General features: G+C 40.1%; 1 protein-coding gene across 2 annotated transcripts in view; it reads right to left on the minus strand.

The window, feature by feature from the left end:
* Window positions 1-1343: 1343 nt before the first annotated feature.
* CBLB (Cbl proto-oncogene B) overlaps window positions 1344-26731 on the minus strand; it is a 213690-nt gene continuing 188302 nt past the window's right edge. For both annotated transcript variants that reach the window (XM_030204169.1, XM_030204170.1), the window contains 5 exons: window positions 18681-18818; window positions 12384-12466; window positions 6701-6838; window positions 3373-3489; window positions 1344-3038 (listed from right to left, as the gene is read on the minus strand). In XM_030204169.1, coding sequence (XP_030060029.1) covers window positions 2776-3038; window positions 3373-3489; window positions 6701-6838; window positions 12384-12466; window positions 18681-18818 — 739 coding nt within the window. In that variant the 3' untranslated portion in view covers window positions 1344-2775. The remainder of the gene's footprint in view (window positions 3039-3372; window positions 3490-6700; window positions 6839-12383; window positions 12467-18680; window positions 18819-26731) is intronic.

Raw genomic sequence — 26731 nt, forward strand, 5'->3', positions numbered from 1 at the left:
TTTCATTTGACATGTGGGCCAGAATTTGAGGGCAACAGGTTTTCAGCAACCTACCTGACTTTGCTCTGAAGTGCCTATGACCAATTCCTTGATCAGAGGGTCACTGCTGATTTAATCAAACTGGCAGAACCAAAAACCAACAGACATCTTACAGATACCAGCTACGGTATAATTTCAGCAGGGCAGCTCTGAAATGGTAGAAAAACTAACTGCAAAGAACATCCTCTTTGAATTCTATTTATAAAACATCTCATGCATGACTGTGGGGAAACAAATCGTAAAAGACCATCCAGAAAATTCCAGGAAATTTCCAAAGCTAAACTTTAAGAAACTCATTTGTTTTGTTACTCTTATTCTTGTTTGACAGTCTGCTAGAAAAGTATTAAAATACTAACATCTGGGGATTTAGTATTATCTTGGCAATTATTATAGATTTGGTCACCTTTTTAGTTCACAGTATAAAAAAAAAAAAAAAAACCCCAAAGAAGTAGAAATAATATAACTAACGGTATAACAAAAGAAGTTCAGACTTCCAAACTGAAATCATGGAGTGGAAAGTATCAGCTAAAGATTTCAGTAACTAATCAAGATGATGGGAAAATTAAACCATTGCTACAATGGCTCATTGCTCCCATTTAGAGTCTGAAATCTAATATAAAAAAAAAAACCACACAAATATTGATGCCATAAACAACAAGCGTCCCTGATTAAAACTACTGTATACCAGATCACAACAGGTTAAATATTTTTTTCAAAAACATTTTGCTTTAGAATTTCATTAAAAATCATTATTAAATACCTAAGGAGTCATTTGGCAAAATATCAAATGTCTGTACTACTCATGTCTGTACATCTGCTATATTTCTATTGTATCTTATAACGGTCTTACGAGATGCTTAGTTCCAGTTCAAAATTGATGACCTACCAAGTGGTTTACTTTTATATTATAAAATCTGAGCATAAAACAGTAAAAGCAGCGTAAGCTACAAAAATCTCAGTATACTGGTTTTTAAAAAATTATTTTTGAACATTTAAATAAAACCCAGCTCCATTTATGTGGAAAGGAAAGCAGCAATATAAGAATTATTTTGAAAATTGTTTGACATAATAAATTAGAATATGCATGAAAAAGAAGATAGGGGTAGAGAAAGGAAGCCAAATAGACATTTGGTTATATGCAACTTGTGCTTTTTCAAATCCCAATATAATTTCTTGGTCAAGAACTAGGGCGCCAAACAGTACTAAAAGGTTCTTCGGTGTTCTTATTCAAGCAGTAGGAATTGGAGGGGGAGACGGAAGAAAGCCACATATGTTTCTGTGAAATAGAGTTGCTCAGACTGAGCTGAAGGTATATGGTGTGATTTTTTTTTTTTTTTAGGTAATTACATTAAATATCTAACATTCTCCCAGTTTCTCACTACTAGAATTAGGTAGTCCTTTGGCTTTCTTGGTGGATAAATACTGCCACCATGTGGATAAACATTTTGTAAATTAAATCTTAGGGATTTTTTTTTTCTCTACCTACAAAGAAAGGGAGATGGAAATAGCCATCAGCCTCAAAGCACATCTGAGTATCTCTACTCCAAATCTATGAATATGGCCCAAGTGCATTAGAACACACACCAGAGGTCTAAAATAAAAATTTCTACTACAGACAGGAAGCAAAAGATAACTTCCCCCATAGGGTCTTCAGGACTCTGCAAGTCACAGTAGAATTAACAGTGCATCAAGGATTTAAAGTTGCCATGGTTAGAATGAGCCTACCCTCAAACCTCTGAAGATTCAGACTTCAATCATTCAAATAAGATATAAACTCCATACTCTTCCTCTGATCATTAACAGAATTCATACCGACTGACCATTTGCCTTTGTATGCATGTGAGCAATGCAGACTGAAGTGGCTCATGCCCCTCATATGTAACTTGAATACAGTACAAACTTTTCAGCTGGATTATTACCAAACAGTTGCAGCATGGGTATTCAAATCCCTTCCATCTTTGTGCACAACTGGTTTCTTGAGCCAGTTACCTTTTTTTTTTCTTTCTTTTTTTTTTTTTTTGGTGCCCTAACGTCATGTACATAGACCTGGAAAATTGAAGATCATAAAACCTAAATCAAAATAAGCTGCCCAATGCCCAGTCACACCTTCAAAAAGGCAATTTGTTGACAAAATAATGCTTTATACATTCAAAAATTGTCTCTCCTTTCTTTAGCAAAGGAATTACCTCTGAAGAAAAAGATTCAGTAGTGAAGGCCACTTTTTTTTTTTTTTGCATTTGTTGATAAATTGAAATGCAAAAACCATTAAAGCATCTTCAAGCAGAAAAAAGGGAAATGAAATGCTGAGTTCCTGGAGTAAGAAGAGAAGCAGCTGTATAAGGTCCAGTCAGCAGAGTCATCCACTGGAATATTACAGCAGAAGAGACCCATTGTACAAGGACAATCGGGCAGTGAAAGTACCAAAGTCAACTAGAAAACCGTAACGTGCTAGCTTGTAAACATGAGAAAGCATTTCACAGGTTAAACGTTCTAGGAAGTAAACTTTTGTTTTAAATTACATGTCAGTTGAGCCCTGATTTTAGTTGAATGCATGGCTAGCAAAAATAGGTCCACAAATAAATTTGGCTACTAGTAGCTATAGTAGCCATTTTCCTTTGAAGAGATGCTGAATTCAGTTTCTCTTTTAATGATGATAAAAGTGGGGAGGGAACTGTTTCATTCTCCCGCCCCAAGCTGCAGGTGAAGAGCATAACTACTGCAGTAAGCTTTTGGGTTCTATAGATTCAATCTTGGAGACACCGGTGGAGGAAAGCAGGCAAATTCTCTTAGGATGCTGCGAGCAACGTCAACATTATTCTGAGCAATTTCTAGCGCCCTCTTCACTTCTTCAAAAGAATAACCCTCTCCCATGAGTTTTGCAATTTTGGCATCTACATTTTCCAGGGGTATGTCAGAGCTGTATGCTTTCCTGTGATGTATTTCTGTTGCAGTCCTGCGAGGGAGAGGTTTAGGGGGTCTGGCTGGTGCTTGCGGACCATCTGTTTAAAAGAAAAATGGATTAAAATAAGATTTTTACATATTTACAGTGCTATTTTGGATGTGATATGTTGATAACTGATAGTATTAAAATACACTGACATGTCAAACCCATGAAATATTAGCAATACACATACAAGAAAAAGTTTAGACTTCTCTCTCTTGTACTTCAACTCTGGCAAAAGATGAATATCTGATGCAAACAAGACCTCATTATTTCTACATAGGATATTTTAAAGGTGGAATACCTTGTCCAGTTTCAAATTTTGAGCTGTACTGGCTTTCACTCTCTCAAAGAATTCCACATATCTCCAGTTTCTAGATCCCCACTCTCACCTGATGCTGATGGGAGCTGATCATAGTCCTGGGATATTCTATTAGCTCTGACGTCACTGGCTACTCTCCGAGCAGGAGGCACTGGAGCAAGGGCACTTGATGAATCAAAAAAGTGATCTATAATAGTTCAAAATAAAATCCTTTCAGAATATCTATTGCTTGATGCATATACATATGTCCTTATTTATTACATTTGTATCCCGCGCTTTCCCATGTGTTAATGTACTATTCCCTCTAGCACTCTTCCAGTTTATTAATACATGTAGCTCCTTTAAATCACAGTCATTAAGGAACATCAATTATCATTTATGTAACTCTTTTTCTAGTTTTTCCTCTGTTTTAGGGCTTCACAGTTGAGTTTGCTCCTCAGTAAAAATGCCAAGTTGATGGTTTTACGAAACAAATCTATATTAAAATCTGCTATAGAATCTAGTGCTGGGAAGAGGGTAAACTGATATAAAACCAACACTGTAGGTCAGAAGTGGAGAGACACAGGAAATGTCATGAAAGGTCAGACCAATTATCCATCAAGTCTATCATCCTGTCAATAACAGTGGCCAATTCAAGTCACTTATTTATTAAATCACCTTTCCAAGCTGATATGACTAGAACTACATAAATAAATGCGTGCTCACTTCTAGCTTCTGTTTCCCACCCCCCCCCCCCCCCCTCCAATAGAGAGGCCCACTGAAATTTGCCCAAAGATTAACCTGGCAGCTGTATTCTACAGAAGATGAAGCCTTCCCTCAATTTAGAAGAAAGAACGCTATATAGCAAGTTGCAGTAGTCCAACTGTGGAAGAAGTACAGATTGAGCAATAACTCTAAAACTGCATTTATTAAGTAAAGATCTAATGGCCCTAAATTGAAGTAACTTACAGAATTTTTTTCACCAAATTATTAATCTGACACTCAAAAGTTAATCTAGAATCTAAAAGAACACCCAAGACTTGTTTCTTTTTCAATTTTCAAAATGTCTTCTAATGCTAGAGTTAATTCTCTAACAGGTATAGATTCATAATCCCCAAACCATAAGATCTTTGTCTTGGATTTGTTTTAATTTCAAAAAGATTTCATGAGTCCAAGCATGTATCAAATATTGACTTACACTTTGAAATGTGTCATCATAAAAGTTTTGTTCAGGAGATAGCAAAAATATGTCATGATAAGTCAAATATGTCCCCATTTTGGCCTACAGTTTACCAAGTTATATTGAACAAACATGGGGAGAGCAGTGAACCCTGGGAAACCTTACAATTAGGCTACCAGGGAGGAGAAAGATCTCCATTTTTCTTTACCCTGTGTATTTTTTAAGAAATTCACCAAACAATTTTAATACTATATCAGTAATCCCAGCCTAAGCAACAAGACAGAGAGTGATCTACAGCATCAAAAGCTGCTAAGATGTCCAACTAAAGCAGAATAATTTACATCTACTTAGGCAGCTCCTAACTTTGGATGTCAAGGTCAGCAATGTCATCTCTGTGCTGTGCACAGGCCTAAAACTCTGCTGGGTGAAGTTTGTCAATTGATCACTGACCGCAAACTGAGTAAGTTTGACCAAGCAGGGAACAGTCACTACTGGTCTGAAATTTTCCACTATAGTTAAGTTGGACCCAATAGCTTTAGGGATAGGTGTTAAGAATAGTATCAGCTAACCCATCTACATACAATCCCTCATGTAAGGTAGTATTAACAGACCTAGCAAGCCAAGTTAATGCATCATCAGAAGTTGATTTCAATAGAAATGCTGGACAAATATCAAACAAGCAAGCCTTATTTGTAAGTCTCATTAATAACTGCAAGATCACATCTGAGGTTATCTGAGAGAAGGTGTTCCACAACCTATCTCCAGGTTTACAGTCACTCTCATTCTGGTCCAACTGATTTAAAATAGTTGGATTTTTCCCCATATCGCTCACTGACAGTATATCAGAAGCTTCAAAAATAAATGACTGCCTTATGAAAAAAAATGAGCCAGGTTACTAGCATTAGGCTGCAATACTGTTAGAATAGAGAGAACACTGTCTGTATTGGCTAATTCTGTGAAAGCCTTAAAAATCTCTTTCATAGGATTAACTGAATTCTTTTTCCTTTTCTTATAACATGCCCTTTTTCTTTCCTTCACCATTAGTTCATAATTCCTAATTCTAAATCTCAAACTTAAATAATTCTGACGGTCTCTATTTTTCCTCCAAAGCCTTTCCAATTTCCTACATTCAGTCTTTTGTGAGCACAAATTCTCTGTATACTAGAAGTTACTAACAGTTCTGATACTTTCCCCTTTCAAGGGAGAAAATTTATCAAGCGCAATCTTCGATGACTCATGCCAATTCCGCAACATTAAAGTGGGGGCTGTATGATCCAAAATGTGATCTATTTCCTGCCAGAACACCTGAGGATCTAATGAGCTCTGCCCAATTTTTATATTAAACACAGATTTTACTTGTTTTAATGTTTTTGGAATTTTTTAAAAATAAATTCAGAAGGAAGTGATCAGACCAGGCAACTGAGATCCAGCTGACATGATCTACAAGAGACTCCACGAATAAGCTGATAAAAAGACAATAAAATCCAGAACATGACCCTTGACATGGACTAACTGGTCCTAAGCTGATATTAACAGCTACACACCACAGGGTTTGTTTGATCATCTAGATGTAAATGAAAATCATCTAATATAATAACAGACCAAAACACAGTAGTGTAGTGTAATATGCCAGCTTCCTGGCAGGCGATAATTTAAAAGTAGATCTAAAGTATCTATGCATGTTTTATCCTGTAATTAACAAATTCTAATCACTAAAACTATCTACCAATTTAATATTAAAAAGTCCCTATAAATTAAAGCCAGTCCCTCTACAGAGGCACAAACCTAGAAGTTCTAATCTCACTGGAAGTGTGCATCAAAATACAGTTTACTCCTTTATCTGAACTTAGTAAAAGAAAAACGTTATGGCTATTCTTTTGTTGTTGCCTTAGCTGTTTAAAACTACCAATGTTTTTTTTCTGTAAGGATGTAGTAACTGCAGTTAGCGTATCTGGGTTTTAAAAAGAGGTTTGGAGGAAAAGTCCATAGTCTGCTATTGAGACAGACATGAGGAAAATACTGCTTGCCCTGGGATTGGTAGGATAGACTGTTGCCATTATTTGGGTTTCTGCCAGGTACTTGTGACCTGGCTTGGCCACTGTTGGAAAAGGATACTGGGCTAGATGGACCACTGGTCTGACCCAGTATGGCTGTTATGTAACACGTTCCACAGCACTTGGTGACAGGACTTAAAAATGCTATCAATATGTAAGAATTTTCCTCTTCTTCATTGCCTTACCAGACAGAAGAAATGTATCATGCCCTGAGGGAGGTCTGCTTCCTGTGCCAAGAGGTTTTACATGTTCAACCATGCTGTGACGTGATGGGGGAGGAGGTGGTGGAAGTGAGGGAGGTGGACTGTCAAACAAATCATCACCTGTGGTTGAAAAGGTTTTCATTAGTTACACAGAACTTCAGTACACAAGACTTATTGCTTTCTTTATGTTCTTATTCCCAGAGAAAACTTGGAAGTTCACTGATGCAAATGATGCTAATGGAACTCCCATGATGCAGAACCTGCTGCTTCGTCTACTCTACATGCGCCTTTATTTCAAAAGGTTCTTTGAATAAATGTATTATTTATTTCTGTTTGCCATTCAAAGGAAATTTCCTAGCAAATTACAAACAATAGTTTGTTAGTAATTGACATATCAGTATTTAGGGGCCCTTTAACTAAGCTGTGTTAGGCGCTAACATGCGCCTAATGCAGCTTAAAACAGCATTACCACAGGACATGCTCAGACATCCTGCGTTAAAAGCCAAAAGTGCACAAGCTAAGCACTAAAAAGTTCTTTAAATTTTTTTTTTTGAGAGGGCAGGTCTGAGGCGGAGAGGAATGCAGAGAGGCAATACTCTTTCCAAAAATACTAGGACTAGGGGGCATGCATTTAATACTTAAAAGGAGAGGGGGAAATGCTGAAAGGGGGATAGATAGGCGCACAGATGCAGGCAATGCTGAAAAAGGGAAGGGGAGATAAGGTTCTAGGGGGCAATGCTGAAAGGGGGTAGATAGGGAAACAGAGAGGACAATACTAAAGGGGTATAGATAGGCACAAAAAGGCAGGCAATGCTGAAAAAAGGAAGGGAAGATAGGCAAACAGAGGGGGCAATGCTGACAGGGGGATAGATAAGCACACAGACCAGAGGCAATGCAAAAAAAAAAGGGGGGGTGAGATAGGGACACAGAGGCAGGCAATGCATGCCCCCTACTCCTAGTATTTTTGGAAAGAGTAAACAAAGTTATAAGGAGTGTTGGGCTAATGTTACCTCATTTGAGCAGTTAAAGTAGGGGCAGGGCACAGTAAGCTAAGCATATACTGTGAAACAGAGGACCTGGAAAACATAAATGAATGTGCCTGGGAGCAGGAACTGGGGGGATGATTTTGACCAAGCTACTTGGATTAAAAAATGTCTATTGCAGCGAATCTGATAGAGAATGATTGAAAGGTCCTTTTCCACTGATAGCTAGTCCTCCAACAGTTTCTCCCCCCAGTTAAGGATGCCTAAGGAAGGAAAGTGTTCGAAGGAATGTGGGCAGATTGAGTAGGCATTACACATATGATGGGAATGCCCAAGGGTGATTACCTTTTGGGTAAAATTTAAGGATATGTTATATGAGATTCAAGACTTTTCTACTTCAGAGGAGCTAGACAAGTATAAATGCAAGATGTTGAGGTCATAAACCAAGGACTGGTTTTAAAAACACCATATATACTAAAAGATACTTGCTCTGGTGATGAAAGTTTGTATGTGAACAGTCCTACAGCTAGGGGGCTTGGGGGGAATGGAACAGTATGGGGTAGGAGTTTTGTGGTTGCATCTGTTATATTGATGTAAAATGGAGGAGCTGCTTTGTTTTGTAAATTTATCTTGGACAATCTGAAAATCCTTGAGTTACAATCGACCGAAACCTCACGCTAGAGAGTCAAGTGAAATCAACAACAAAGAAAATGTTCCACTCAATGTGGAAACTCAAACAAGTGAAACCTTTTTTCCCTGAGGGAAATATTTCACAAATTGGTACAATCTAGGGTACTAAGCCATCTAGACTACTGCAACAGAATCTATGCGGAATGCAAAGAACAAATCATAAAGGAACTCCAAACTGCTCAAAACACAGCAGCCAGGCTTATATTCAGAAAAACGAGATTCTGAAGCGCCAAACCCCTACCGGAAAAACTGCATTGGCTTCCAATCAAAGAACATATTGTGTTCAAAATCTGCACCCTGGTTCATAAAATTATATACGGCGAAGCCCCAAGTTACATGACAGACCTTATAGACCTACCAACCAGAAACACAACAAGATCAACACGAACATACCTAAATCTCCACCACCCAAGCTGCAAAAGCCTCAAATACAAATCAACCTAAGCATCCAGTTTCTCCTATATAAGCACACAACTATGGAACACATTATTGACCGCCGTGAAAACAACGTATGACCACCTAAACTTCCGGAAATTACTAATAACTAACCTGTTCAAAAAGGTATACCCTGATCAAACTTAAACGCTTGAACCCTGCAACATAACGAAACCAAAGCTTGTACTGGACATAACTTAATCTCCTCCTTATGATTCCCCAATGTGTCTGTCACACATGAACTTTTTCTCTACTACTATATCACTTTGTATTTGTTCATACCGAAACTGGCAATTGCCATTAAGGTACTATGTAAGCCTCATTGAGCCTGGAAATAGGTGGGAAAATGTGGGGTACAAATGTAACAAATAAATAAATAAAGGTTCATTAAATCCAGTATCATGTTTTCAACTGTGACCAATCTAGATCACAAGTAACTGATAGGATCCAAAAAAGATTACATGCTGCTTACCCCCCAGGGTTAAACATGAAGTTTATGGACTCCAGGACCTTGTCCAAATCTTTATGCTAACTGCTTTTACAAATCCTCTGGGAATAAACTTTAAACAAACCCACCACCTACAACTCAGTATCTTGCCTCCCTCCACCCAATTTCATGAGGCCAAGTTAAGCGATACTCTATTATTAACTATCCTTCGAAAGAGAACATGTTTTTGCGTAAAATTATTTTCTCTGTAACTGTGGCCCTATTTTATGAGTGCTGCACATCTGATTCCTTCTGTTGAGCAAAAAAGGAAGCTACTATAGCTGTGCAGGGCTCAGTGGTAGCGATATGACATCTAAATCCGATTTTGGACGTTTGGGGAAAAACAATCAAAATTCCAGAAGCGAACATGGCCATTTTCAAAGCAGAAAAAAATCCAACTTTTTGTCTTGAAAATGGCTATTTGCTAGATGTTTTTGAGTTGAGTAGGTCTATCTTCTAGGACTTTTTTCGTGGAAAAAAAATGTCCAAGGGAAAAACGCACAAAAACAAGCCATTGGGATGTTTTTTTTTTTTTGGGGGGGGGGAGGCAGCCTAGGGGACACTCCAGTGGACTTCACATAAAAGGTTCCAGGTACACATCTCACCGTTACCCCCTTACATTGTATGGTGAGCCCTCCAAAACCCACCAAAAACCTACTGTACCAACTGTCACCTATATGTAGGTAAGTTGGTTTTTGGTAGGTTTTGGAGGGCTCACACATTCCACCACAAGTGTACCAGTTGGAGTGTGATATGGACCTAGGTCCCCCCTCAGTACAGTACACTGCACTGATCACTAGGCTACTCCAGGGACCTGCTTGCTGCTCTATTAGGACTGGCCTCAATATCTGAAGCTGTCATACAGGCTGGTATGTACTGTTTCTTTCACATCTTTGGGAGGGGGGGGGGGTGGGAGGTGGTCTGTGACCAATGTGAGAGTAAAGGGGGAGTCATACCTTAATCCCTTCAGTGGTCACCTGGTCATTTAGGGCTCCTTTTTGTAACTTAGCCATGACTGAAACAGGACTAGGCCATAACATCTAACTTTTAGCCCTGGACGTTTTTGCTTTGTTCCATTATAGCAGAAAAATGTCTAAGTTTTGGGAATGCCCAAATCCCTGCCCCAACATGCCCTCTTGTGATTTGGATGGACTGCAGAGAAAAACATCTCAAATCTGAGTTTTGATCATCATGATTTGGATTTTTGGTGGGAGGAAAATGTCACTTTATGCCGTTTTTAAGACATTTCCCTTTTGAAAACGAGCCCCTTAAGCTACACAAAAAGAACACAGAAACAGAGAATATAATGGCAGAGAAGTACTGTAGGTCCCATTTAGTCTGTTTATAACTCCCTAGACTCCTCTTAATCTCTGACTTTCTCCGTTTCTTTTGCTGTGTTTATCCCAGGTTTTCTCTAATTCTATTTTTCCCCTTTTCCATGCATTCACCTTCCTTTCTGTAAAGAAATATCTTCTAATGTTGCTACTGAGTCTACTTGCAGCATTTTTAAAGTAATCTTAACAGGAAGGAATAGTATACTCTTTATTTATTTATTTATTTATTTAACACATTTATATCCCATTAATTGCAGGCTCAATGTGGCTTACACAATACCGTAGAAGTAGGCTCCGGTTCAATAATACAAATACACAGTACAGTAGTAAAATGTAACAGACATCTTTGTATGTGTCAGCCTTAAAGGGAAAATATTTACAGTCAGTAAGACTCTAAACGGTGCATATTTAGAGCGTTCGGCTGAGAACAAAAGAAACGATAGTTCAAAACTTACTTCTCTGAATGATGTTTTCTGTGAATTTGGGAAAGACATTTTATTATCAGTTATCTCACATACCCCCATTTATCTCACTGGAGTAGGGATTTATTGTACTTGAAAAAAATGGGGTTTATTGAGTTAAAATTCAAAAGGCAACCTAGAAATAAAATATAATAGCAGTAATGTTTTGTAGCACAACTACTACTAATCATTTCTATAGCGCTACTAGATGTAAGCAGGGCTGTACACTTTATATTCAGGTACTTTCTCTGTCCCTAGAGGGCTCACAATCTATGTTTTTATACCTGGGGCAATAGAGGGTTAAGTGACTTGCTCAAGGTCACAAGGAGCTGCAGTGGGAATCAAACCCAGGTTGCCAAGCTCAAAGCCCGCTGCATAACCATTAGGCTACTCCTCAACATACATGTAGAAAAGAATTTCAACCTTACAAACTTTGCTTGCTACTTTAAAATTTGGTCAGGATATCATTGAAGTGAGATCTATTCAAGTACGGCTACTTTATGTATCAGTGAAGAAATGATATTTCAAGGAGGAAAACAGATCTCGTATAACTGCGGCTAGAAGTGGGGCAGTGGAGGGACTATCTCCTAGCAAGTCAGAAATGGAAGTGGTCACAGGTGTGGTTTCCTGAAGAAGCTGATGTGAAACAGGACCTTAGGGACCACACATCTCTAAGCCAGCCTGTTGGGGTGGAACCACTCTTCACATGAACTGCACTACACAGAGAAGTTTTCAATTAATGATTGTGGAGTAGTGCGTACAAGGCGCCATTGTAGGATATAATATGAAACACAAGATTTTAAGACACAAGAATTAAAAAAAAAAAAATTAATAATCTTTTAAGGGGGTTTTCTGATCCATGATTACTTTTTGCACTGTGCGCAGAAGAATCGCTAAAAAAGCAGTGCGTTTTTTTTTTTGATTGCTGCAGTTATATGAGATCTTTTTTCTTCCTTGAAATATCATTTCTTCACTGGTTTTGTTTTGAGTATTGTTCACAGTTGTTTTCAGTGAAGCTTATCTGTGTGTGGTTTATACTTTATGTATCGAACATGGTACTACTAGAGGGGTTATCAAATGACCATAATCAGAAGTTGTATTCTTGTAAGAATACCTGAGCTTTGCATTATTCCAACTTGAGAACTATACTAGTGGAAATGGTACTATTAAAACAGCATCTCACTTTCACATCAACAGATGCCATCTCCTCTTTTACAGTCTCTTACATAAGCTTACTTGTTTTTAAAATGTCTATTTATATGAAGATGAGTTTACCTAGTTCTGGAAACCTTGATTTCTTCATGTCTGATATACAACCATGTGTTCCGTTTGTTACACACTGCCCATTCTCACATACCCTGAAAGCAAAGAGCACCAGTTAGTCAGAGAACGTTCAACTTCAACTCTAAAAACATAATTTTCATACTGGCTCAAAGCAAAGGTCCATCTAGCCCAATATCCTGTTTCCAATAGTGGCCAAGCCAGGTCACAATCTGGCAAAATACCAAGAGGAATTAAGATTTCATCAATAGCACATAAAATGCAAAACAAGATGACAAAGTAAAACAAGAACACATATGTAATAAACATCTGGCTTTTTTGGAAAAATATGTTTGGGTTAAAGTATTTTTGTCGATTGATATAAGATGTGGTCTCCTCTTCCCATTGGAGGCAAAATTCAATAGTTTTTTGTAACCAGATACAAAGCACAAACGTAAGATGTGATCCTCCAGGACAGATTCTCAAAGCAGCAGCAGATCTTCCACCTCCAACAGTATCTTCTAGAATATAGACCATCTACAGACTATGCTACACCTGTAGCTGGAGCGTAGGCCTTTATAGGCAGGAAACAGCTATGGAAAGGGGTGCCATGTTTCTTATGAAGGCATATTATAATTAGGCAATATGTGGATGTTTTACATAATTAGAAGACTGTAAGAAGCATGACGAGTGTAAACAGAGGCTAAACACAGGCTCCCTACCATGGCCTCAAAGGTTTTTGCATAAAATCATTAACTATTATAAAACATCGAGCAATGCCAATATTCCATTCTTATCCAAGATAACTGAATCTATTGTGGAAATGCAGCTTCAGGAGTACTTAACACTTTCACAACATACTGGACTCTTGCCAATCAGGATTCAGAAAATTTTACAATACTGAGACATGTCTCTTAGCTCTCAACTCAAAATTGGCAAGGGTATTTCTTCAGTTCTTATACAGCTCAATCTCTCAGCTGCTTTTGATGTGGTTGACCATAAATTGATGTTGCTTTGTTTGAGTGATATTGGTATGACTGGTAAAGTTTTTAATTGGTTCACCACTTTCCTGAGAAACAGGAGTTATAAAGTACATCACAAAAATGAGACCTCTCTCCTTCTTGGAACTCGGGATGTGGTGTTCCACAAGGTTCATCTTGGTCTCCTATTTTGTTTAACATTTATTTCAGTTCACTGAGCAACCTACTTACATCTTTGAATCTGTCTTATTTTAACTACTATGCAGCTGATGTTCAAATTATTTTTCCAGTTATCACAACCATTTTAGATCTATTCAATCATATCGAACTTTGTTTTTCCAAAATTTTGCAATGGATGTTAGCTAACAAACTTAGGCTTAATGTAGATAAAACTATTCTGCTATGGGTGAATGGTAAATCTTCTCCAAGTCCCTTGGCTAATCTTATGTTAGGTGGTAAAACTATGAAACAAAAAAGTGAGGAGAATGGATGAGGATACCAACTGTTTTATATTTATTCACTTAAAAAATTCACTTAAAAAATTACATGTGCATAACAGCGACCCGACACGGCCGTGTTTCGGCACAATGGCCTGCTTCAGGGGTCTTTATAACCTTGAATGATGTAGTTTAGAATGTTTGTTCCAAGGGAAATAACAGGAAACAAATCTCTCTGGTCTCCTCTCTTCAAAAATAATATATATGAGATATATATATTTTTTAAAAAAACGAGCATCTAAATACTCCTCTCCTAAGAGTTATCGGCAAATTGTGAAAAAGCTTTTTCACAATTTGCCGATAACTCTTAGGAGAGGAGTATTTAGATGCTCGTTTTTTTAAAAAATATATATATCTCATATATATTATTTTTGAAGAGAGGAGACCAGAGAGATTTGTTTCCTGTTATTTCCCTTGGAACAAACATTCTAAACTACATCATTCAAGGTTATAAAGACCCCTGAAGCAGGCCATTGTGCCGAAACACGGCCGTGTCGGGTCGCTGTTATGCACATGTAATTTTTTAAGTGAATTTTTTAAGTGAATAAATATAAAACAGTTGGTATCCTCATCCATTCTCCTCACTTTTTTGTTTCATCTTCACGGTGTCGTGAGGATTTTTTACCTCCTTTTTTGCCTTCGCTTCGTCAGGTGGTAAAACTATCCAGTATCAGACTGTTGTTAAGAGCCTAGGTGTTTGGTTATACTCTAATTGAAGTGGGGATTTTCATATAAAGAAATTGGTTTCTTCCACATTTCTCAAGTTACAGTATTTGCATCAAATACACTTTTTTTTTTCGATTTGCAAAAAATTGTATAGGCTCTTATTTTTTCAAGAATTGATTACTGCAATTCTTTGTACTTGAGTTTATCTTCAAAATCCTTCTTTAAGCTTCAGTTGCTTCAGAACACTGCTGCACACTTGTTTTTCTATAGGTCCAGGTATGAAGATGTCACCCCACTGCTTGCAGCTCTTCACTGCCTCCCCGTTGAAGCCAGAATACATTTTAAGGTGTTATGTTTAACTTTTAAGATCATGTACAGAGTTGGAAACTCATTATCTTAGATTTAGAAAGGTACTGAAATCATGGCTTTTTTCTCGTTATAACTGTGATTCTGTTTATATTCTAATGTATTTTTTTTCCTTTTTCACCACCGCAGTTATTGTGACTATTTACATATTATTGTAGATCTTGATTGTTTTTGGGCTTGTCCCTTTTATGTAAACCGTTTGGAGATTCAGGTTGAAACGGTATATAAGATCAGAGCTGACCCTTCCCAGACTCTTGTGCTGTGGTCCTATTTGGTCCCCATAATTAATGCTCATTGCTTATATAAAGATTTTGCCTGGCTTAACTATGATGAGGGTTGGGAGCAAATGACTAATAAGTCTGTGATGTCTTCAGGATTCCATGTTAGCTTACAGCTGACTCACAACTTCTGGAGTAGTATGACAAAACCAAAATCAAAGTTATCCCTTTTGGGAGCCCATCAGCATCCTTTGACATACTAAAAGTAACCTGGCAATTGCTAACATGCTCTTTGTTCAACCACAATGGTTGCATATCATTGGATTTCAGGCCTAGGTATGTTTTGCACCTCTTGTGCAGGCAATCACCCTGTAATCAAATGTTCTAAATTGCCCTCTTCATCTGGATCTGGAAACGGAGTAAATAACTTGAGAACCTGAGAAAAGCACCATCACCAGCTCTTTGAACAAGGATGATCAATGGGGTGAGCCTACAAATATTTAGTTTTAGAGAAAATGTTAGAATACCACAAGTAAGCCCTATTGGTACTCATACTACATATGCTCTGCTGAAATAATCTGGGCCAATCTAAGCTGTCTTTGGGTTACATTGCTGGACCATTTTAGGAGCAGCCTTTCTGCCAGGTATTATACCAGCACTAGTGTTGGTTTGAAAAAAAGAGGCCTGGGAAGTCCAGGTTAATCCACAACCTAACTTTCACAATAGAAAACTTATTTCATTCCTCCTGAACTACAAAAGGCCTCATTTAACAGTACCATAACTTTGATGAAGCAGCATGGCAACATTTCAACCGCCTCCTGTGCATCTGGACAGTCAACAAGCCATGCCAACGAGGTGCTCCATTTCATGTGCTTATTTTGAGATGTTCAGCAACTTCTTGCATACCCAGAAATCTGTGAAATATTCAGAAACTTTGAAATGTTATTCATTACCTGGATGATTTCCTTCTCACTGGATGCAACATGTCCATAGTTTACAGTGATCTTTTGAAAAGTTCAATAAATTAGTCTGCGTATAATGTTGTTCTTGCTGATGTCAAATTAGAGGCTCCAACACAATGCCTCATTTTTTGGGTATTCATCACCATTCAATAAATATGGTTTGGAAATTACCCTGGAACAAGCTAGCTAACTTGTTCACCTTTATTAAAGAAGTGGAGCAGTCGTTTAATGGCTGCAGCAGCAGCAGGGGATATAATAATGGTAGGTCCCAGTAACCACACATCCACTGAATTACTTCATCATCTGAGAAGGATCTGAGGTATTGTCCATTCATAGTTAGCTGAGCTGGCATTCTTTTCAAAAGCACTGGTTTGGCCTTATCCCCCAAATCAGTTTCCCCAGTTAAAAGAATATTGGCTGCCTGGAACATGAGAGTCTGATTGCAGTCATGATACCTGTTGGCTAGTGATGCACAATCGCTTAATTCTGCTATGGCTAGTACTACTTGCCATTGCTGCCAGCCCCTTCAAAATAATACTTAAGTGCATCATTCTCCTTAGTCTTCTTTACAGCTTTAAGAATTGGTGACCTTGTAGCTAATGCAGTACAAAATCTGAATCAGGCCTCCTTGTGTTTGACATTGTCTTTACTGGGCAGTACACTAAACATCCAAATACAGAGATCCAAGACCGAATCAGGAAAGGGTCAGCCTATAACGTCATAACAAGTAGCAAAGGCTGGAACTTCAATTATTTGTAATGTGCATGAATATTTGCTGGTACATCTCAGACAAGACATTGTTTTCTCATCCGTACACACACTTCACCACTGAGTCATATTCAGATCTCAGCAGTATTCAAGTGCAGCTTAGCAGCAGCTGTACTCCCTCTTGATATTTTTGAAACACACACTTTCAAGATTGAGGACAAGTCCAGTGCAACTGTCTCTGTACTGAACAGGGGTGCGTGGGCAGGTGGCATTCCGAGGCTGAGGTATATAGGCAGGCAGTGTACCACGAGTCATACTAATACTCCTTTTTCTTAAATGTTATTTTTACAGAGACCCACTGGAGTCAATGGATGACCTGGATAACAGGACACACATTCTAAGCTGCCAAACTAGAGAAAGCAAATGTAGCATCAATTTTTGAATGGCAGAGCAGTTTGTCCAGGTGCAGTGGATCACGAGAACAACTTTCTCCCACTCATCAGATGGTTGGTAGCAGAATCAGCTCCCCCATTATAACAACTTGAGCAATATGACTGGTCCAAAACTAGTTGATAAGTTGATAACATTAGGAATGATCCTCTAGGCTGTTGATGGAGGCACTCTTGCCCATTTATGAGAAATGAAGTCAAGAGTAACTAGCAGTGTGCAAATTTGTGCAGTCCCATGAAGGTAAACATATCAGACATGAGTAGGCTTCTGTAGATTGCAATGTTTTGTAGCAACCAGATGAAGTCCACCTGTTAAATATGGGCCAGGATCAATTCCTTGAAACAATCAAGAAAGTCTAACTAAGAGTAATGCAAGCTTAGGAACAAATGACTATCAAGATGCAATTTAACAGGTCGTGGGAGATGGGACTGGACAGCTGGTAGTCCAGGGCAGGGGCAAAAGTCTGAGGCAGTTAATATTCTGGCATAATTGCACCATATGGCTGGATATTGCCTGACAACTGGTTGCTAGACCCTGGTGTGGTATCAGGTAGTAGGATGGTGGGCTGGTGACCTCACTTGAACAAGGTGGGCTGCCCTGAAAGCCAGTGCCAAAATCAGGCTTTTTGTTAACCATGGTCTTGCTTGGCAGGTAATGCTGAGAAAGAAAAGGAAGACACACACACACACCTTTGTTATAAGTAGGTTTAATACCAGGCATGATTAATATAGCCAAAAAAGCTGCAGTCTTATTTCCATTCAAAACAGATGTTTATGATTATATGGGAAAACAAGGGAAGGCATGGTCAGGGCATTGTTAACAGCTGCTTTGATTATAGAGCATAAAGCAAAAGTACAACAGCATTAACAAAACCCATGGAACTACAAACCCAAGAACTGTAATGGTATATAATGAGGCCCCATTTAGAATACTATTTGCAATTCTGGAGACCGCACCTACGGAAGGATATAAGCAGGATGGAGTACAAGGACAGGCTCAGGAACCTCAATATGTATACAACGGAAGAGAGGAGGGAAAGAGGAGATAATGTAGAGACGTTTAAGTATCTCATGGGCATTAATGTAGAGGAGCCTTTTTCAAATGAAGGAAAACTCTGGAATGAGGGGGCATACAATGAAGTTAAGAGGAAACAGGCTTAGGAGGAACCTAAGAAAGTATTCGTTCACGGAGAGGGTGGTGGAAGCATGAAATGGCCTCTCGGTAGAGGTTGTGGAGAAGAGGATTGTGTCGGAATTTAAGAAAGCGTGGGATAAGCACTATTAAAAAATAAAAGTATAAAATGCCTTCACAAACATTAAACAGGAGAATGTGATCATCTCTCACAGAAAAATCCTCAGGTGGAATCAAATAGTATGCACACTGAATTTTTATTTCCAAACACTTTGGTGCACTTCGAAAAACAAATTACTGTAAGTAAACATGTATCTTCTCCATATGCTCCTACCTGGCAATAGAATTTGTGTTCAGACAGTGTGATGGTTGTGAGCCCAAGGTCAATGGATGCGATGAGGGAATCTTGTATTCATCTTCCACAATAGTTTCCTGAAGTTTCTCTGAGAAGGAATTTGTCAAAGGTGGGACCCTAATGAAATAAAATCAGAACCGACAAATAAAAGAAGAGTTTGACATAATAAATGAAGCAGTCTTTTTACCCTGTTCTCTAATGATAGAATTCTCTAGGTCTGAGAATACTTTTCTAGCAACAATGAACACTCAGTAAATCATAAGGAAACTCTCAATAAAAAGATAAAGGAATAGGGTATAATGCAATTTTTTCTTTATTAAAATGTTTTAAAATATATCCAAGAAACAATATTGTTTGTAAATAGCACTGATTCCATCCAACATCAGAAAAAGAAAAAAATAATTACACTCTAAACAGAAGAAAAGTGCAGAAACTAACATTTTATTGCTCTTAAAGATGTCCAATTCTCAGGATTAAGAAAACATTAGATAATGGAACCTCAAATTACAAAATCATGGAAACAAGATTTCTTTAAAAAGTTTAGGGCCTCTTATCAAGTCATGCTAGCGGTTCCCATGCGGCAATGCTAAGTTCATTCAAAGTGAATGGGCTCTGTCATCATTACTGCACCAGGGACCGCTAGCATGGCTTGATAAAAGAGGCCCTTAGGAAGCAAACACAATCTTAATCGATATTACAAGTTATTAAAATCACAGTTGGAAACTCAGGGGGTCTTTTATAAAAGCACACTAGTGTTTTTAGTGTGTGCTAAATGCTAGACACCTCCATAGGAATAAATGAGCGTCTCTAGTGTTTAGCGCACACTTATTTTTAGTGCACGCTAAAACACTAGCACACTTTTGTAAAAGGTCCCCCTCAGGCACCTAAAGCAGGTATAGAAGGAAGAGATCCTGGAGAAATATCAAGAAGCAATCAATCATTTCAAAATGACTGAGAAAGCAAAAACAAACTCAGGCTCTGATATTTAATTATGTACCTACAAAGGAATTTTATGAATTTTCTGAGCCTTCTTTGCAAACTCGCTCTCTTATTGTTTTGTGTGATTTTCACCATATCAGGAGAAATTCTTATTTTCATATTAAGAAACAGTTTATCTGCATGTCTGAAGGACAACCTAAGAACCCAATCTCTACTAGGGGCTAATAAAAAAATTTACTACTGAAGATGTAGCCAAACTTCTTCAGGTCTATCCAAAATACCAGTTAAATCCAATAGCTGGGAGGCCTGTGCCTGTCTGTGTCCATTAAACTTACCTCTTTTCTTAAGAGAGTAGGACAGCAAATACTTTAAAAGTCAGAGGGAGTGAGCGACTCTGTTGGAATGTTTTATACTTAAGTATCTCTTTACATCTGTTTAAAGAGTTAAAAATCTCTTGATCCTGTACAGGATGCATACAGATGGAATTTTCAGAGAATTAACAAATTAAACCTCCTTGGAACATTTGGAATAATTACAAGTTTACTACATAAATGATCTCAAATCAGAAAACATTTGTTCTCAAACATTCTCTGTTTTTTGCCTCAAAGGTATTGAAATGTCTCTTGAATTCAACACTTCCATTTCCTGAATCACAAAGCTAAGACGATGATCCCTACAGTTGTCCAGACAGATAAGAAAACTGCCCAAAAAGAGCCTTACCCAAGCCTATGATGGTCTTCCATATTTTTTCCATTCTGAAAACCTTAAACCTCAAGTACTATCTCAGGAAAATCTTGAAAACACTGGCACCGATTGTTCTACGAAGACACCAGTCGCCACAGACAGATAGAAGGCTGACAGTGCTTCAAACCCTGCCATCAAGTTAACAAAATTCTTGCAACTCCATTAATGTACCAGGCCATTCCCCCAAACTCTGAGTCACATTCCTCCCTCTCCCCTTGCATGATACCCCCCATGACAGCTGCTCCAGTTATCTCCCCACCTGCTAGTTCCCACAAAATCATGCCATGTATTCTTAAGGTCTGGAAAGGTTACCTGTAACTGAATCAGAAGACAGCATTTGCAACTCCAGACTCCAATTATACTACAGCCCAAAGAAGCTAATGTCACTCCTTCACCTAACAAATGGGCAGATGATCGAAAGCCCCACGCTGTTCCAAACAGTGCTCTAAAAATAGTGCTGGAACAGCACAGGGCTTTACCACCCCTATGATCAGATATAATAGAATGCAAATTTAAGCATGCTATTCACTCTGATCATAGGGTAAAAGTGCAGGAGGATTGTGCCTGAGCAAGAATTCGGGCACAATCCTCTCACACTTGACAGGTCTATATCCTCCCGAACTTGACAGGCCTAGGCTATCAAAGGCCCAGACCTGTCAAACACAGGGGCTGGAGGACCATGGGACCACCAGACCCCAAATAACCCCACCCCGAGTCAAGTGACACGGGAGGCTAAAGATCTGGTGGGTCTCCAGCCCCCTAACTCCCCCTGACATCCCTTCTCACGAATGGAGCCCTGGTAGCCCAGTGGGCCGCAAGTCAATCCCCTCCCCACCCCACCCCTGGTGGTCTTGGCGGCCCTTATATAGTGTGAAGCTCCACCCAGCGAATCCCAGGATGCGCTGGGCAGGGCCGGGTGCCGCCATTTTCAAGGCGGCGCCGATGGAAGAGAAGGGAGGCCAACTCCTCCTCCACAAAAGGTAGGGGGGTGGGAAAGGGCAGCCAAGACCACCAGGGGTGGGGATTGACTCGCGGCCCACTGCTCCATTCAAGGATCTCCAGCCTCCCTTGAACCTGTGTCGAGGGGGAGGGGGGACTTGTCGCTGGGGGGGTGTCGAGTCTGGGTTCTTGCTCCTGTGGGGGGGGGGGGGCGTGGGCTACTGAATTGGGGGGGAATAGGGAGCCTGCTAGCATGCAAATGCATGCTGGACAAGGCTCACCATTCCTCCCCAATGGTCTGCAAGCCCTAACTTTTTTAAACCCACATACACTAACTGCTGTTACTAAATCCTCTGGCAAAGAGTTACAGAGCTTAACTATTCATTGAGTGAAAAAATATTTCCTCCTATTTGTTTTAAAAGTATTTCCATGTAACTTCCTTGAGTGTCCCCTAGTCTATGTACTTTTGGAACAAGTAAAAAATCGATTCACTTCTACTCACTCTACACCACTCAGCAACTACTATTACTACTTATTTCTATAGTGCTACTAGATGTACGCAGCGTATCTATTGAAGCAGGAGGTGCATGAGATTGAACAGATTGAACCTAATTGACATGCAGCACATCATTTAAGTCAGATGGTGTGTAGAGTGTAGCACTTCTGAGTCAGGAGGTACATGAGGCGCAACAGATTGAACCTCAACGGAGATGTAACACTTTCTGTGATTCAGGAAGTGTGTGAAACTGAGTAGCTTGACCTTCCACTGATGAGTAGCACTTCCATCGAATCAGAAGGAGAGTGAAATGGAATAGATTGAACCCCAACTGACATACAACACATCCTCTGAGCCAATAAGCATGTGAAACTGTGTAGAGTTAACCTCTACTGACAAGCTACACTCCCCTGAGCCAGGAGGTGAGCAACACTGATGCCCGGAGGAATACAAGACTGAATAGACTGAATTTCAACTGATATACAGCACTTTTCCTAGTTGAGATGTGAGACAGAGCAGACTGAAGAAACCCTAAAAATTTCCCAAATAAATAATATTTAATTAAGGTGGGTTTCTAGACTGGTCTGGTAGGGCTAAAGGAAAGTTATCAGGTAAGACGATTTTTCCTTCCTTGTCATCCATATCTGACCAGTCCAGACAAATGGGATGTATGAAAGCAGTCCAAAATAGAAGGGACTAGAAGAGCAAGCCCCCAATTCAGAACAACAACCAAAATGAAAAAGAATTAACAGGCACAAAGAGCACTGAACTGAAGATATCCTAATTGAGAAAGAAAACACTCCATTACTAAGTTTCCTTCCTCAGTAAAATTATGGACCCAGATACAGTTGATATCAATTTCAGTCATGTTCAAGTAGAGCAGGGTCTTAAAGATCCGCTGCAAAATCCTAGGCTTTGATGAGGTCACACCCTCCTGAGTCACCTGAGGAATATCCTTGCTGGGAAGGCCTTTTCTTGCGTAGGATGTTTCAGATGTTTATTTATTTATTTATGCATTTATATCCCACATTTTCCCACCTCTTTGCAGGCTCAATGTGGCTTACAAATACCGTAGTGGCAATCGCCATTTCCGGAACAGAAATACAGAGTAATATTCCATGTCACCTGTGAAGTCTTAGTATCCTGCTTGCCTGTAGAGAACATAGACTTAATGCTGCACTAAACTGGCACTATGGGGAATACTGAGCTCTCCAAATTCTGACCAGGCTGTGAAGGAGAGAGTGGACCTCTAAAGAAACAGCTTTGCACTGAATCATTCTGCTGCTAGTGAAATTGGCAACAGACTGCCAATCACTGCTGTATTTATCCTGTCTTAAATGCTGAGCATCCATGTTTGGGAGCAGTGTGACTTGTTGAGAAACAGGGATGGAACATGTTTAGAGAAAAGCCATTGTCAAATGGCATATGACAACTCATCTAAAGCATTCAGTTTCAACAGATGTCCTTGGCCTGAAATCAAGCCTAACTTAAAAAATTGCTTTTCTCTTCAAGATCTACTTACAAGCATGAGAATGGTCTGGAAAATTAAGTTAAATAGGTACAGAGTAAAAGACTCACACAATGACCTAGTCTTATTTAGGGAGAAAGATATAATCCTTTTTTGGCTGGACTCTGGATTATTTCTGTTGTTTAATATACTAAACAAGCCAGTGAGAGCACCCACTGGATTGCAAACAGGCTCTCATACATATATATGCAAAACTCAGTTGAGACAAACAACATGAAGCAGGTTTTGCCAGTGATTTCACTTTCCCTGAAATCTATTTTTAGTGGAAATGAAGACACCATAATTCTTTGCACAGAATGATAGCAGCATCTTTTCTAGGCATTCAATTCTTAATGTTTAAGTGTAGACTGATAACATTTATAAGTGATTTTCTAAACAAAAATATCAACTGCAACAGCTCAGGGAATATTTAGCATTTTTATTATAGGAGTAAATGCATGCTTTCAAAGCAGAAAAGGGCTCTTATGTGCACACATTCAAACAAGAAAATGTATAAACATGCGTGTAGTGGCACATAAGCTTTTTTGTTTACTGCATGTAGCTGTTCCCGGGGACACAGACTAGGCAGAGTAGGTGTGGAGTTATGAAGTATATGTGAATTTTATGCAAGAGGTAATATATAATACTATTTTACATTTATAATTTGTTTATATTATGTGCTCAGTAATACAAATGATTTCGCTTCAATTACAATAAGTTTTTTTTCACCTTTCCTTGAGGATGCTTACAGTGAAACACAAATTTGTGTTGGGACATGATAGCATGACTACCTTAACCTCCAAATAAAAGACTGGGCTATTCTGAAATTAAGAGGACACTTTCTTTTTGCAAACAGTACTTTTTAGCACAATATATTTCTAAGCACCATTCATAAATACACTTTTGATTTTTTTTTTTTTTTACTTTTTGTGGTTATAATAGAAAGTAATAATATATGAATTTCTGTCTACTTTTGAGTACATACTGATTTAGGGGTATGTTTACTAAGGCGCGTTAGTGTTTTTAACGCAGCTTTAAAGTTAAGGCGCATTAAACACCAACACACCAATACATTCTCGTAGGTGCATTAGCGTCGACGCACATTAGAGTTTAACACGCGTTAAAAACACTAACGTGCCTATAGTGCACCTTTGTAAACACAGGTCTTAATGTGCTATGATGTTTTACAAGCTGCCTTCCCATTCATTTGATATGTGGTACTTCTGAAATACTGAGCACATTATATAAGCAAATTATAAATGTAAAATATTTATTACGTATTACCTCTATACATTTTTTCATTTTTGTAGTTATACTTTACTGGAGTGATTATTATACAAAAATAATTTGTATATACAGTGCACTCCATTTAAGTGCACGCCGGATAAGCGCATGCTCTGCTTTACTGCATGAGGTACTTCGGTCCCATTTTTGAAGCATTGAAGAGGGAACTAGTAACGGAGCCTGGTCAGCCCCTTGGGGAGGACACTTGAAGCAGCCACTGGCAGGGGGCCAGAGCCATGCTGGTTGCAAGGGCCCAGACACCCAGGGACTAGTTCCAGGCTTTTTTATGCTTTCTGGGGCACACCTGGAACCAGGTACACAGCCTGATGGTTAAGCCCATGGGGAGGACACTTGAAGCAGCCACTGGCAGGGGGCCAGAGCCATGCTGGTTGCAAGGGCCCAGACACCCAGGGACTAGTTCCAGGCTTTTTTATGCTTTCTTGGGCACACCTGGAACCAGGTACACAGCCTGATGGTTAAGCCCATGGGGAGGACACTTGAAGCAGCCACTGGCAGGGGGCCAGAGCCATGCTGGTTGCAAGGGCCCAGACACCCAGGGACTAGTTCCAGGCTTTTTTATGCTTTCTGGGGCACACCTGGAACCAGGTACACAGCCTGATGGTTAAGCCCATGGGGAGGACACTTGAAGCAGCCACTGGCAGGGGGCCAGAGCCATGCTGGTTGCAAGGGCCCAGACACCCAGGGACTAGTTCCAGGCTTTTTTATGCTTTCTGGGGCACACCTGGAACCAGGTACACAGCCTGATGGTTAAGCCCATGGGGAGGACACTTGAAGCAGCCACTGGCAGGGGGCCAGAGCCATGCTGGTTGCAAGGGCCCAGACACCCAGGGACTAGTTCCAGGCTTTTTTATGCTTTCTGGGGCACACCTGGAACCAGGTACACAGCCTGATGGTTAAGCCCATGGGGAGGACACTTGAAGCAGCCACTGGCAGGGGGCCAGAGCCATGCTGGTTGCAAGGGCCCAGACACCCAGGGACTAGTTCCAGGCTTTTTTATGCTTTCTGGGGCACACCTGGAACCAGGTACACAGCCTGATGGTTAAGCCCATGGGGAGGACACTTGAAGCAGCCACTGGCAGGGGGCCAGAGCCATGCTGGTTGCAAGGGCCCAGACACCCAGGGACTAGTTCCAGGCTTTTTTATGCTTTCTGGGGCACACCTGGAACCAGGTACACAGCCTGATGGTTAAGCCCATGGGGAGGACACTTGAAGCAGCCACTGGCAGGGGGCCAGAGCCATGCTGGTTGCAAGGGCCCAGACACCCAGGGACTAGTTCCAGGCTTTTTTATGCTTTCTGGGGCACACCTGGAACCAGGTACACAGCCTGATGGTTAAGCCCATGGGGAGGACACTTGAAGCAGCCACTGGCAGGGGGCCAGAGCCATGCTGGTTGCAAGGGCCCAGACACCCAGGGACTAGTTCCAGGCTTTTTTATGCTTTCTGGGGCACACCTGGAACCAGGTACACAGCCTGATGGTTAAGCCCATGGGGAGGACACTTGAAGCAGCCACTGGCAGGGGGCCAGAGCCATGCTGGTTGCAAGGGCCCAGACACCCAGGGACTAGTTCCAGGCTTTTTTATGCTTTCTGGGGCACACCTGGAACCAGGTACACAGCCTGATGGTTAAGCCCATGGGGAGGACACTTGAAGCAGCCACTGGCAGGGGGCCAGAGCCATGCTGGTTGCAAGGGCCCAGACACCCAGGGACTAGTTCCAGGCTTTCTTATGCTTTCTTGGGCACACCTGGAACCAGGTACACAGCCTGATGGTTAAGCCCATGGGGAGGACACTTGAAGCAGCCACTGGCAGGGGGCCAGAGCCATGCTGGTTGCAAGGGCCCAGACACCCAGGGACTAGTTCCAGGCTTTTTTATGCTTTCTGGGGCACACCTGGAACCAGGTACACAGCCTGATGGTTAAGCCCATGGGGAGGACACTTGAAGCAGCCACTGGCAGGGGGCCAGAGCCATGCTGGTTGCAAGGGCCCAGACACCCAGGGACTAGTTCCAGGCTTTCTTATGCTTTCTGGGGCACACCTGGAACCAGGTACACAGCCTGATGGTTAAGCCCATGGGGAGGACACTTGAAGCAGCCACTGGCA

Source organism: Microcaecilia unicolor, chromosome 5 (assembly GCF_901765095.1).
Source record: "Microcaecilia unicolor chromosome 5, aMicUni1.1, whole genome shotgun sequence".
NCBI lineage: Eukaryota > Metazoa > Chordata > Amphibia > Gymnophiona > Siphonopidae > Microcaecilia > Microcaecilia unicolor.